At 42.1% G+C, this 14833-nt stretch overlaps 1 protein-coding gene and 1 long non-coding RNA gene across 2 annotated transcripts in view; one reads left to right on the top strand and one right to left on the bottom strand.

Moving 5' to 3' along the window:
• Positions 1 to 681: 681 nt before the first annotated feature.
• Positions 682 to 6306, bottom strand: LOC107263721 (pancreatic lipase-related protein 2). Its single transcript, XM_015731224.2, has 7 exons — positions 5725 to 6306; positions 4246 to 4514; positions 3878 to 4148; positions 2289 to 2528; positions 1971 to 2204; positions 1572 to 1899; positions 682 to 1497 (listed from the first exon to the last, which is right to left on the bottom strand). The coding sequence occupies exons 1-7, from the start codon at positions 5885 to 5887 to the stop codon at positions 1392 to 1394; spliced, it is 1611 nt and encodes a 536-aa protein (XP_015586710.1). The 5' UTR covers positions 5888 to 6306; the 3' UTR covers positions 682 to 1391.
• Positions 4598 to 14833, top strand: part of LOC107263724 — a 19690-nt gene continuing 9454 nt past the window's right edge. The window contains exons 1-2 of the long non-coding RNA XR_001536759.2: positions 4598 to 5453; positions 6602 to 6755. This is a non-coding gene — a long non-coding RNA (uncharacterized LOC107263724). The remainder of the gene's footprint in view (positions 5454 to 6601; positions 6756 to 14833) is intronic.

Below are 14833 nucleotides of genomic sequence, written 5' to 3'. Positions count from 1 at the left end.
ACGCATACACACGCGCTCCACATGAAAGCCTTAATAATTCTATACTATTGTGAAAGCAGCCTTATGTCAACTGGAAATTCCGTGTGAACGGTAGCTTCACGTACAAAGTGTATTTGATTGTGTTGTGTATTCGTAAATTACCAACACCATCCAGAGTACAAATAGGTAAAGAAGGCAAAGCAGTCAGCGCCATCTGTCGTGTAAAAAATGCGATGGACGTGCGAAGACGACGACGACGACGACGACGACGACGACGACGACGATGACGACGACGACGGAACTGAAATAAAATCATCTCGCTCGCCATTTCAATACGCCCTGATCTCGTACACTAATCGTATTGAACTTGGTGGGAATCGCTTCAGAACCTTCAATTCCTATAGTGAATGTATCAATAACTTTTCCTCATATATAGCGGTTCATAAGATATTTCGTTCCAAACACAGGTATAAGGAGTTGACTCGAGTAAAGAGTCTCGGCGCGCTGCGCCCTGTACAGCCGGTTGCCTGTACTTGGCGCGAGACTCGACCGAGTCTCTTGATATATATGTGTATATATATCTACAAGAATGAAAATGCCCTACGAAAGACACGGAATACCGATACGTCATAGTCACTAGCTTACAATTAATAATCTTATAATGCGAATTATAATAAAAATTGATCTGATCAGGGCAATTAATTAATCTTGTACATACTTATATTAGACAGATTCATCAGTGTCACGGCCATTCAGAATGGCTCAACCTAAAAGCTTAGTATTTTCATTGATTCAGTTGAGATGTAATAATTGGTCCTTCATAATGTTTGCACTCAAGGAGCAGGCAGCCTTCAACGTCTGGAATCTGGTGCAGTCCTATTATCGATAGACACGCGAGCTGTTTCAATGGAATCATATATGACATAGACCTTATCACTTTAAATTATAGTTTAATCGTAGAATAATGATCTGTCACGTAGCATGAAAGTGCCAAGGTGAGATAGGATTAAGAAATATGATTCTCTTTGCTGGGAAGCTTGTAGAATACGGTCAATATGTTTAATGACGGTGAAGGGAACTGATTCGTGAAATATACATGTATATAGCTGAATTCATATGCATGCAATGAGAAACGGTCTCTTCACGTTGTAGCATATCAAAGTAAAATTTGGAATTGCTATAGTTTACTTCCGCGCTTTTCTTACTTCTCTTCATGAAATGATTGCGTAAATGAGAATGACGCATTGGAATTGATCGAGATTCTAAAATTATAAAAGAACACTAAGAGGTTATATCCTTCTTGTGCTAGGACGTGGTTGTCGTACGATGTAAAAGTTTGCTTCAGTTATTCATTTCTTTTTATACGACAATTTTCTTCTTTTCCTACTGTAGTAAAATATTTGTGTAGTCACTCATGTGGACACGAAATTAACGTCGGTTGGATGACAATTGTCTGCTTGAAGGATTTTTGGCTCGTTAGCTAATAAGGTCTTCGATTCATCCGGGCAGACTGTGATTCTAAAAATGATAAAATGATGAATTAATTAAACACCACATTGAATATATGAATTATCACCAAGCATTAAACTTACCCTTGACTGGTTTCCAAATTGTCTACTGTTACTGAATCAATGTAAACTCTTGGCTTGTGTAAGAGTCTCCATGTCAATGGATTAAATACCGACGTTTGATACTCCCAGGATAATTCTACTGATTCTGGTTTACCTACAACGTCTCCAGGAAGTACGATAGTGTGAGTACTTCCGGGTTCATAGTACCTTGAAGTCTCGCTTAGGCTTATTCTCTCAGTTTTTTTATTACTGGCTCCTATAACTCGCATCATGAACATTCCAACTTCCCCACCATGATCCAAGCTTTCATCAGTCTTTGATATATTTATAGTCACTCTGTAATGGGCCTCTGCAAAATTAAATTATCATATTAGACCTGAACATGCCAATAGAAATAAAAAATGATAATAAAAGACTTACTGCAAAATGGTTTCTGTGATCCAGTCATTAGGTATGTAGATGCATGATGATTTCCAGGGTGAGCATCGAAACCAAATCTTGGACAGTACTGATTTTTGCAATCAAAACAGTGGCCCTGCTGAAAGCGGTCCCAGGAGGAACAAGGAACAGCCAGGAAGGGACAGGCTGTGTTGATACTTTCAATAAAATATTCGTAGCTCCTGACATGATTGCAGCCAAGGAACCTCTTGATTCCTGTAATAATGAAGAAATAAAAAAATATCTCAATAATAATCAATCCTCAAAATAGTATTATTTATTAAGACATAATCTAAATACCTTTAAAGAAACTGCCACGTTCCAAGGTAATGGAATTTAATACACCTTCGTTACAGCCTGGTTGATTTCTACCACCATTGGGATAAAAATCAATATGAGCCACCGGCTGAGTAATACCAAGACCCCCACTAATAAAAGGATTGCAATCAGTATGTATCGCAGTGACAAAATGAGCATCAGATGGGTCAAGCCTGACCATCGGTGAAGTGTTGCTGAAATGTGGTTCTGCTGGATCGAGACCTGTTAGAGAAAGTAAAATGATAATTATCATAATAAAAATAACAAGGTCATTAAAACTAACAGGCAAAATACAGGTCACATGTATATTCTATAGAAAATTGTATAATACAGGAAATCAATTTGTTCCATCAAAAAAGATTATTATCCATGACAATGGTCTATGAAATTATTTTCTGTCCAATTTATGATTCAACAGCATCCTAACGCACTGGATCCTTTCACAAGATGCGTCCTGCCACTTCTTATTCGGACGTGTTCTCTTACTACGGCTGTTTACCTCGGTCTTGTCTTCGGGCGGGTCCAAGGGCGGAGTTTCCATACCTATTCCTCGTCCATTACTGACACAACACAATAACCCGAGATCACGAGCCACTCTACCAGGAGGACAGTTAAGTCAACGAATCCGATCCCAAAAAATCAAAAATTTCTATCCATTTCTATATCTATAGTTCTATAAGTAGTCGATACTAGCTTATCGTTAGACTATCCAGTAACTCAGTATCGGTTCTACCCTTACGTTCTCTGTTATCCTGGTCGTTCCCGATGAGATCGATAGCTTACGTAACAACCCCCCACTAGTGCTATGGTGGTCGAACACCATTGACAGGATAGTGGGGTAAGTCAAAGGCGTCAAATGTAAAAGAAAGGCTATGTATTCCACACTTCAGGTTAGATTAAAAAATGCCAGTGGGTAGAACATGAAGGATACGGACTCAAAGCACCCCCTACCATATAACTCCCTGGTGTAAACTCACTCCGACCAATGAGCATTAATGTCAAAGGGGTGTGTCCCGCATACGTTCTAGAATTCCTTCCGGCATGGACAACCTTTAGGATGTACACAGAAAGTTCCCCCGAGAGGGATGTACCGTACCAAGGGCGGAGTTCCGTTATAATAGTCCCTAACCTCAACCTACACTTAGGACTACCCAGGCTAAGGACGTATTTAGTTCCAGCATACGACACCAGGCGTTTTCTCCCGCAGGACTTCTCTTCGAGTAGCTGCTATCCTAATCGATCGGGAGTCGATCGGTCGTCTACGGTGATGCTTCGTGAGCTTCCGGTCGAGTTACTCGACTCGAAGATCTGCCCGCGGTGGGGGATATTTACGTCCAAGATCGATGTTCCCGAGACAAATAAACATATGCGAAAGTAACGTGCGTCACTGGGATTCATTCGTATGTCAAAACGACATTATCGTAATGGAAATGCAAAGACGTTGAAGTTATTCTTTTTTACTATTTGATCTAATGAACTTTTTCGTTCTAGCCATTTACGTCATTTCACCTTCCAATGAATTCATGAGGTTACTTTGCATCTTTTCAGGTTACTACAGCCCGTTTTCTCACCTGTAATCCTGCCCATGGTGTAACCATAGGAGGTCTTCAGGGTATGCCCAGTGTAGCCACACGTATGAGCACCAAGGCTATGCCCTATGCAATGTATCTTGTGCGCTTGAACTTCACCAGTTTCTATTAATTTGGCTGCTAGTCGGGCTGTCATGGCGCCGACCAATCGTGTGTTCGCCACAGCCTGCGTATATGGTGGTCCAGCGCCACCGATCCAATTGACAATGAGGACGTTGGCATCGTCTCGAATCAAAAGTTCCCGCATTGTTCTCTAAGGTTAGTTTAACAAAAGATAGATTAATTAATCAGTGACGGTGGTTCAATTATATGCTTCCTTAACGAGTCATGAATTTTTTTAATCAACTCACAAGAACCCACGTCTTGTCCCCGTTGTCGAGATAACCGTGTATAATGAAGTAGAGGGTCTTATGCTTCCGGAAGTTTGACTGGTGTATTATGTCGAATTGATCTATTTCCACGATATCAGAACTCTCAGTGTGATTCCGAGTATAGAGAACGTAGCGCGGGTGAATACTGTCCGGCCGATCCGGAAATAAAACTGGTCTGTTCTCTTCTGACCACGGTGGACCGATGAAGAAACATCCGTAAGGTTGGTAACATCGCCAAATTTCCCCATCTAAAAAAAAAAATAAAAATAACTCATTTAGACACTTTAATTAATTTTAACCCTAGCTCGTCATACCTGGTCCGGCGGACCCGGGGAAAAGTGCATTTTCACCTGGTCTTCGTGACAGGTTTTTTTTTTTTTGTAAATTTTATAACTTTTGAACAAATTATTTTTACTGCTCAACCATAGTTCATTATTGCCAGTCTGCCGTATTGATTTTACTATAATCGAACTTAAAAATACACAGTGGTTCAAAAGTTATAGATCAATGAAATCGTCGATCTCGCAATGTGTGACAACCTAACGGTCCAAAAAGTAAGTATGACGAGCTACAATTAATACTGTGTACGAGTGTCGTTTATTGACTTGAGTAATAAGTTTTTAATTATTTTTTTGGTCTTATAAAATTATTTAATCTTTATAAATACCAAATTACGAAAACTCCTGATTAACGAGACATGGCCTTGCGTTCTAACCTAACGTTTCCTCATACTGCAGGCGACTTATACAACGTGATCAATTTTTCAAAAAATTCAAATTAAAAAAAAAAACGTCTATCGCAAAAATTCAAAAAACATTCCCCAGCAGATTCATCATAATCCTATTTTTTAGGTTGAAGTTCCTCTCTTCGAAAAGTCCATCACCTTGACGACCGAAAGACGCACGATAGAAGTTTGAAAAAAAAAAGAAGCGACCAAGGTCACACAACGGCTGCACCTTATCAAGGCCAGCAGAGTCGTGACCTGAGATAACGAATCCGTCCAGATCATAAAATTCCGCAATTCCAATAAATCATAAGCAACCACAAAGCTAAATCATGAGATTTTCAATGAATCTACACACAGAGACCAGCCAGCCAGTCTCCGCGTCCGTGCGCAAGAGTCTCCGCATAGTTTCAGTGCCTAATCTATTTTCGCAACGCACTCCTGTGCAGGCCAGTGCACTTACGTACGTATTTACCATTGACCGGCATTTAGAAAATACACAAGCGACTGTTCCAGCGGGGTTATCGGTACGCCCGTGTTACGATAACAGCGATAGCGGACTGCAGATTTGTAAAACTTCAACGAATAACAAGAACAAGAGGAGTCGTTGTTATGTCTCTGAAATTTATCATTGACGATTGCAACCGGCCGCAAATCGTAAAACGAGTGTCTACGCGCTTCCTGTTTCTACGTGGATATCTTATAAGAGTAATAAACCATAGGAATATCCGTACCGTCTTTCGCGCTGAACTTTTTGTCTTTCTCATCCGGCGGTAGCATAGTCAAATTGTATTGGCCAGTGTTACCCTTGGAGACGTTACTGCTGGTATCGTTCTTCAGAGTGGCCATTATATTGGTAGTGTACATAAGCATAAGTAGCGTTTCGTTAAGGAACATTGTCAATGATTATATATAATTAATTTAAGTAACAATCTCGTCTCTTAGAAAGTAAAATTTTCACTAAGAGCTTCAGTCTCTCACAGCACTGCTCTCCGTGTCTCCGGTATATAATACCAAAGCCAGTCGCACGATTGTCTCTCGCTTGGCGACAAGTTCATTAATTTACTAACAGACTTCAACGAAGCTTACAAGAAAACTTGAATCTATATCCGTTCACTAGTATAACAGCGAACGCGGTCGACTGTCAATCTACATTTTCACAATATTCAATCGCGGCGTCAGTCAATGTTTCCGTTAGCCTTGACCTACGAGTGTGTATTTACGGGGCGGCCTAAATAAACGTTCGCTCGTTGAATTGAATAACGTAAAGGCGACGTATTCACGGTGCGACATCCGTCGGTAGACTAATTCAAAATTCTCAAGCGAACGCGTAAGTCGTACGGAGCGCAGGTCACGTGTCACGCTCCTCCCCGTTGGCATCGTTGCCTTCCCCGCATACGTGTGGAAGACGAGATAAAAGTCTCTTTGCCGGGGAAGAGACCGAAGACGCAGACGAGGAGACGTCGAAAGGGAGGGACGCGTCGAGTTTCGTTAATAATTTATTATTTCCAATGACAACGTCGACAAAACGTGGCCGAGCGACTACAAAGGCGCCGTTAATGTTCCACGTAGTTTCTTTTTACAGCTACAACTTTTCTTTTTTTTTCGCAGGACCGTCTATTCCCCGAACGAAATCGGAGGACCCGGAGCGTTTCTTGGAAAAGTGTCGGGGAGATAACTTCAGAGCAATTACAACGTCTGAGTCAGTAATTGGACAAGCTGCAGCATCTGCGACTGCACCTGCGTCCTCGGCTGTAATTCTCTGGTGGATAATGGGCTACATATACAATAAGGAATTTCATTCATTTTTTAACGCAACGTGTACAGTGCTCCTTCGATATTCTGGTTCTGTTCTCGGCTAAAGTCCGCGAACGGCAAAATTTTTATTTAGTCAGGCACTGAGTCCGGGTCGGGAGTGGATGAGTCTTAGCGAATCGTACAAACGGGAATTGCAAGTCCGCGGGCAGCGATGGATTACAGTACAGGATACATGTATATAGTGCTCCTTCGATATTCCGGTTCTGTTCTCGGCTAAAGTCCGCGAACGGCAAAATTGTTATTTAGTCAGGCACTGAGTCCGGGTCGGGAGTGTATGAGTCTTAGCGAATCGTACAAACGGGAATTGCAAGTCCGCGAGTAGCGATGGATTACAGTCCCGGTGTAACGTTTGGCATAGGCGTAGGATGCACGGGGAAAAATAAATTAATGTTCCCCTTGAAAAGGACAAAAGGCGGATCCACGTGGCGAGTCGAGCCCGGTGGCACATGGGAGGGTCGATCTGATGGGGATAAGTTGGAGTAGGGTGACAATGGAGGAACCCCATAGTAAACGTGGGGTGGTTCCCGTGTAACGTAAATGGCCTTAGCATCCCTCAGGAATTTCGGCAACCCCTCGCGATTCGGCTCCGTCGACGCTATAACTTCCTATTACATTGCACCCCTAAGATTTCTCTGGGATTTGCCAAGGGATGTTGCGAAATTCCAAACGGCTGGACCACCCCGTGTCAATCTCCTCGGATCTCATGGTGGCTTGGTAACGCGATCGTAGTTGTGTTGTTTTGTGGTTGCCACGTGGTGGAACACGTGTATTCATTAACCACCATGAAAACAGTTTCTTGTACGTTTTGACACTGAAGGCTTATGGGGGTTTCGGTAGTAAGAAGGTAACCGGGCGGGAGGCTCTGCAGCATCGCTGAGTAATGTATATGGGATATGAAGTGGATGAATTTCAGGGGGGGGCAGGGGGGGGGACTATTCAGTTCTAAGGGGCCAGCAAGACCCTTGAATCCTCCTGGCATCCCCTGTTATCCTGCTACGTTGCCCTATCAAATCCCCATTCATTTACATGCATATTCGTGGCACACTGGCTATACGTACAGTTGGGATATATCTATATACGTCTCTTATATGAGTCTCCACGTGTTTATATTTCTTTCCATGCAACGAGATACACGGATCAACGTATAGAACATTCTGGAAACTAGGACGCAATTACGGACATAGAGATTTATTGTAATTCATCGTGTGGGTCTTCGTGGGGGAACGAAGCTTATCGGCGGAATACTGTTTTTCGACCTTTTAAATGTTTAGTCATCCTAGATAGTAGTACGTACTTTGGTTATCTGCTCGAAATTGTTAAAAGGAGATTAGAGAGGTCTCTGTTCTCTGAATGTATATATAGAAATAACCAACTTATAGGGTCAGACTTGATTCTCAATGTTTTTTTTTCCGGATCTAACATTTTTCATATATCGGAGTAATACACGGGTATCCTCTTGTCGAATGAACTGTGTACTATTTTACGACGTGATACAGCAGACGCTTGTGATTGATAGTGGTAAAGATGAAATGGAGTATTGTACCGGGTTTTTTTATCTGGGTGTGAAAAAGCTGGCAAGCACTTTCTTGAGGTAAATAACAAACTGTTTTCATGTCCTCCTCAACCTGATGGCACGCTCTATCTCGAGCCACGTCATCCTCTCGAGATTCAACCTTAGTTCAAGAGAATAAATGTCGGTAGTACAGTCATTGTAGTAAATACAACTTTGGACAATAACATTTGATACCATTCAGTGTTGGTCTCAGAATTTTACTGAATGGAGCCACGTGGGTAATCCAGCCCCGTGGTATGTACGTCAAGATAGCCTCTTCTTCCCTGTAGATACGTCATATCCTCTACATCCCCTGTGTACATGAATTCCTGATCATCCGAACGACACGTGTGCGCCTTGACTCTAAACCCTTTACCCAGTCCAAGAATCTTTATAATTGTAGAAGATCCAGGTCCATCCGGCACTAGGAGCAGCATCTTCTCTGTCCGAAGTCAAAATACCCGGCATCGCGTTTCCGTCATTAATACGTAAAGTTAGAGGAGAAGAAAAATCTTTAGCTACAAAACAAACTTGATTTTTTCATCAGGAGAACATGAGACGCGTGAAACGTACCCGGTGTGCGTGTCAACTATCAATAGGTAGTACATACAAAGTTTGCTTAGCTTTTTCCATGTTGTATATACAGGGTGAGCCGATTAAAAAAATTTTATTCTGGTAAGAAAAAAAATATTTTCGTTACAATAAATTTCGATGAATTCACCGTTACGATCGTTCGGAGATATTTTTCGTAGACGCCATGGAATTTCAAATGAATTTTTTGACGAGGTTATGTTGCACAAATTGTTTAGTGTATTTTGCTAATTTTTTCTTGTCCACGCGTTATTACCTGGAATCGAGCTTTTTCTACCGTTCGATGTTTAAGCCATTCCCTGTGCACTATGAATAGCAAGGTAAGGCTATGTGGCTCTAGTGTCTATACGCAGTTGGTTTAGTGGACAGAATGGTTTTCGGGTCACGGCTGCTATCTCGAAGTGAAACGATGCGTTACGCCATCACCCTATGTCGTATGCTTAGGGCCGCTGCGGTTTACAGCGCAACACGACCAACTCCCAACTGTCCCTAAAATACTAACAGTCTCTTCTACCTTCCTGTGAGCGGAGCCCTTTTAACGAAGTCCCGGAGAATCGTGCGTGCCTCTCGTTGTCTTCGATGCGTCGGCCATCTACGATCATTGGCCGCGCATGCGCACTGGCGCGGCTACGATGCTTGCATTTCGTTACCGGAACGTTAACCGGGTCAAGACACGGCTGAAAAGGGGAAACCACTCGGTGACATCGATTAGGAGAGTATATCCTAGACACAGGTAATAACAATATTGGTGAATGTAGGTTATCTGGGTCCGAATGCCATTGTAATTGTAAAAACTTCGAAACTTAAACATGGGCGACTAGAAGCGCCAAATAGGAATTAATAGAAGCTAATGGGCTTTTGTTTCACTTTAACTTTGAACTGACAATAATAAACGATAATAAATTCTTCGATCATTTATATCGAACATGAAAAATATAGAGTCGGTAAAATGTTTGGAATTTTTTTTTTTCAAAAATTTTCAAAAATTTTCAAAAATTTTTACATGAATTTCAATTTGAAACACACGGTTGTTGGCTTTATCCATTTCTTTTGGTAGGAGAAAATCGTGACCTGGTTTTGTTTTAGCACTATCATTCAAATGCTTTCGTAATACGGGCTTATCAACGAATACGTTTGGATAATATGGTTTGAGAAAACCAATCTTGAAAATCTACCATACAAGTCATGTAGTCCTGTTAGACCTTCTCGCCGATTTGACTTTCACTACCCTGAGCCCTTAGCAACAGAGCCTGGATTCCACGTGCAGAGGTTTCCAAGGGTTGTAACGTATAGGGTCGTGAATCCAGTTTATTGTGACCATAAAAATCATGGGGGTAGGGTATCATCGAAGGGTTTTACAATGACGAAGGGCATCCCGTAGTTTTACCACTCCCTTCCTCATGGTACCCTGTTCAAAGTGCGTAGGCGTACGCCCTTAAGGGTTGAACCCACTTGAGGTCAAACGAACAGACAATGGAGATATGAAATCTGGACCCTTTGTGACGGGCCGATACTCAGCCGGAATTCGGAGTACTTGTCCAGGAAGATAAAGCCCTTCTTGCCCTTTCATGGTTTCCTGCTTTGCTCGTTTATCTTTAAACCAGCTGCAGGGTAGTCGCTCCCCTCCTCCCTCCGGCCCCTTTGTTCGGTCATTTCTCCGTTTGGCTGAACTCGCCACGTGCCTACGAACTTCTTTTTCTAAAGAGTCATGAATATTAATTGACGTTAGGCCAAGACCAACTAGGCGATCATCTCGTGATGGAGGGTGTAGGACTGGGTACTATTCTGCCAACAAGAACCCTTTTAATTTTTCTCGTCTCTGATTGGCCCTTTCTGACAACATTGTTACGGGTACTATCCGCTTTATGTATATTCATATTATAACACGGGTCAGTGGACCCACTTTAGATCAATAATTGAAGGCTCTAGGAAATTTGATTAATAGCATTAGGTCTGTAGTGAGGTAGGTCAGCGACTTGGAGATTACAATGAAATGAACATTGTCAGTTTTAAGTCATGATTCTCCTGTGCAGGCTCTGTCACTTGTATACTATAGTAAATTCACAATGACTACCGATACGATTCTTATGATCTCTTTGTTTTTTTTTTGTTATGTTAGAAACCCACAACTAGAAAGTCATGTCAGGATCTCAGCATCGTCTCGGCACCCCATTGCAACCGTAGGCTTTCTATTTTCCCTTCAAATTTTAAGTAAAGTATACAATTATGGCGTGTTAGTCTCTTGGTCCAGTAATTAAATGTTATAGATTTAGTCATATTAATTAAGAAGACAATACGGTTAGGCGAGTGGACTATTTTGTATAATTCAGGGTCTAGGCGTTTCCTATGGCACCGCCTCCACGTGCTGCTTCCTGGGGGTCTTCACGCCCTCGCCATGAAAACCATGCCTACTCCTTCATCATTGTGGTATCTCTACTGAGATCCCAAGGTGGTGGGCAGGGCTTCAGGAACATTGAAAGAAGTGAAGAAAAGTTGATACGTTTTTTTTTCTGTATGACAGCTCAACAACGTCGAACCAGGAAACCATAGTAGGTTCAAGGTTCTCAGTGGTTATTAGTAACCGTAAGTGAGGAGAATGACCTGAAGCAAACAGCCTCGGCATTCCTTAATATTTCCCGGGTTGAATAACGTAAAAGGGCTTATGAAGAAGAGCGACCAAGGCAAGACAAATCGGTGAAATGTCAACGTTATCAGGATACCAGGAAATCCTGAGGATCCAGGAGGACTTCGGCATGTTCCAGGCGTGCGTATTAATCCTCACGCACAATTTGTTCCACTGTGCCCCGTCGCTCAGAGTCAAGAGGAATTTTTTTTTTCCATGAAACACCAAGCGTCCAACCAGGAAATCATAGGACTCCTGTCGTGAGGCACAACGTCCACGTATACGGCCCTGACTTCTTCGTCTGGTCTTCCTCGAGTACAGATGAAACGCCTAGACACGGCAGGTAATAGGGCACCATGTGGACGTCGAAGAGTCGGCAGGTCTTTCCTGGTCTCCTGAAAACGGCGCCGGTAACGTTGTCCCGATATCATGGATACACTGTCTTAACCAGAAGTTGCACCGTGTATCGGGATGCCCCGTTGTTCTCAATTGGCAGACACGAGGAGAGTTACGTGGCTAAGGTAGTTCCGTAAGGTATCGGCGAGTTTTTTTTTCTCTCGAGAACGAACGGACGCTCAATCAGGAAATCATGGCGAGTCTGGAATCACTTCGTAATAGGAAGTGGAGGACAGGTGAACCTGGTGGTGAACAGGTCTCCCCGTAAATCCAATTTGTCCCGGCTGGAGAAAGATAAATCGCGTAGATGTCAACGGTATTAGGATAACATGCTAGGCGAGTAGGAAGCTAATTGAAATTCCGTAGAAGTAGAACCAAGTAATGACAACATCAACTCCCCTCTATCTCTCGCTCTGTTACTGTCTATTACTCTTTGCAGAGAATCGATGACGTTTCTAATCCAGCCGGCGGTTCGTTGACAGAATTTTGATGACTCGAGTTATATTCTAAAACCCGTATCAAATTTTTGTTTGTACGTAAATTCAGTATACTAAGTATAGTCTAACGGTAGAAAATATTGAATAACAGACAGTCGAGAGCGGTTTATTCGATCTGCTGGTCCTGCCACTGTCGATCAGGATACCATGAGTGAGGAGCAATTTGCAGAAAGCAGGTGCAAGGAGCGAATAAGTGTGGTGGAGTTGGATCATGTGAAGGAAGAGCAAACGCGTAACGGCCGATCGAGAATACAGAAGAGGAACCTGATGCAATCGATGGAAGGTTGATGGTTAAAGCGAGTGGAGTCCAAGAGAGAGACGAGATTAGGTTGGGTTAAGTACAGAGGAGGCGAGGGCGACTTACGAACAGAGGAGCCGAGGAGAATGTCGTCTGGCAGGGTCTGGAGATTCTTTAAACTCAAAAGCGACGTCTTGGAGCGGCTCCAAGAAAGTAGAGGACAATGGAGTAACTCCTCCGCGTCACAGGAAAATATGAACCCCGAGAAATCGGCCAAGAAGACCCAGCAACCCCAACGTTGAGCGACGGCATAGGGACTCGACCGGGACGATTTTCCCCAGGCATGCTTTTATTCGAGAACAAAAGAATTCTGGGGTGCGGTAACAGGGTAGCATGTACATGCACCGAGTCCTTTCTCAACGGTTAACTCTGTCACCAGACGTGAAAAGGCTCTCGTGGTAATTTTATATAACCTAAAAAAAATATTTTATCAAATCAATAACACCGATTCGTATAATTTTCATCGCAGAGTTGCATCGAACGACTGTCCCAATTATTACGTAAATCAATTCAGTCTTCGTTATCACACCGTTTACATTGACGGGTATTTCCGAGTAATCTACTAGGAGCAGAAATCCAATAGAAGTGTCAAGTAGGTATGACCGAAGCTTTGGCAACTAGCGCCGAGGAGCTTGATCGGAAACCGTGTGGCCACGAATGAATAGCTTTGCATAAAAGGAACGTGGTGACATCTACCAGGAAGTTATGACGACGGAGTATCTTGAAGATCTCTTTCCTCATTTGTTAGTCAGCCCTCTTGCGAAGCTTGCGTTCCCGTCTACTGCTCTTGAATTGCTCGGCATTCTTGGTCTCCTTTAGCCGCAGCTGTAGAGCCAAAGCATAGAGAATAGAAGTCGGGAATTGGCTCGATGATACTTTAACTCCCTCGTGACTGCGTTCTTGTTCGAATGGACGTTTGGAATTGTCGGAACGAAATAACAAGGAGAAAGGGTTGTGGGTGGCAATGGAACATTCGTAGAAACTGCATCCGGCAACTATGACCTGGAAGAGGTCAATCGGCATTTACTCCCCCAGCTGTGCGAATGCCAGGCATTCCCACCAAGGGTTTCAAGTGGTACCATATATGTATTATTCCTTTGCCCTGAGGGGTTGACTTTTTCATCGAGGACTTCATCCCCTCTTGTATGGATTCACTCATCCGACTTCAGGGTTCCTTGTAATTAATAGAGCTTTAGCAGGTACTGGTTAGATAATTGAATTGATAAAATTTCATTAAGAATTTATATATCTTGCTTCACTTATCGTACATATTTATTGTATACGATTGTATGTACATTTGTTTTTGGATTTATGATAAGATATTATTATTGATATTTATCGTCTCTAGTACTTTGCTTGTGAATTTTCTCTTTAGGCACTCTCTAATTGATATTATGTAATTTTAATAATTTAAATTATAGAAATTTAGTTTTTCAATTGACATTTTGTTATATCACTGCCTGAAATACGCAGGTAGGACCGTACAGTAGGTTTCAGGGGAACGTCTCTATGTTCCCTTTGTTCAGGATTCGTCGGGGCGTAAGCTACTACCACCTCTTAACCTATGCAACCCTAGCATTTTCCATGCGTTTCCTTTGTTCGTGAGATTACCATTATACCTCATTATGTCATTAGTAGATGGAATTTCTGAATGTCAACCGCAAATCTCTCAGTGGTTTCTAAAACCGAATAAAAATGATTACAAGTTGGAGAAAAGAATTTTCAGAACAGCATAAAAAATTTGTACGTAAACCTTGACTAGGTAAACGTAGAAATAGAAAATTAAATTTCCAAAAATAAAAAAAAAATGTCCAAGGTTCTAAACAACTTTCAGAATATACAAAATTTAAGGTATCCCTTTTCAAATCAAAATCAGTCTCGTGTCACAAAAATGTACCTATCGTCTGATATTCGAATTTTGAATTTGACTATATTGAAATTCTTAAAAAATCGTATTACTCTCCACCGTTCTTTCTATCGTGAACTTTCCCTAGGTTTTTTCCGTATCAGGACGTCATAGGATGCAGTTGTTATCAGATACTGAGAGCTTTCCGACTTTGCCCCCCCC

This window comes from Cephus cinctus, unplaced genomic scaffold (genome assembly GCF_000341935.2).
Source record: "Cephus cinctus unplaced genomic scaffold, Ccin1 Ccin1_scaffold0160, whole genome shotgun sequence".
Classification (NCBI taxonomy): domain Eukaryota; kingdom Metazoa; phylum Arthropoda; class Insecta; order Hymenoptera; family Cephidae; genus Cephus; species Cephus cinctus.
The sequence above is the reverse complement of the archived record's forward strand: the minus strand, read 5'-3'. Positions and strand labels throughout refer to the sequence as shown.

What these genes read in the sequence shown, in the direction of transcription:
- LOC107263721 (XM_015731224.2), bottom strand. Translation starts at nt 5,887, where the DNA reads ATGTTCCTTAACGAAACGCTACTTATGCTTATGTACACTACCAATATA. An exon ending in GGGACAAGACGTGGGTTCTT is followed by an intron (nt 4,149 to 4,245) that starts GTGAGTTGATTA and finishes AACTAACCTTAG; the next exon opens with AGAACAATGCGGGAACTTTT. An exon ending in ATCACAGAAACCATTTTGCA is followed by an intron (nt 1,900 to 1,970) that starts GTAAGTCTTTTA and finishes TTAATTTTGCAG; the next exon opens with AGGCCCATTACAGAGTGACT.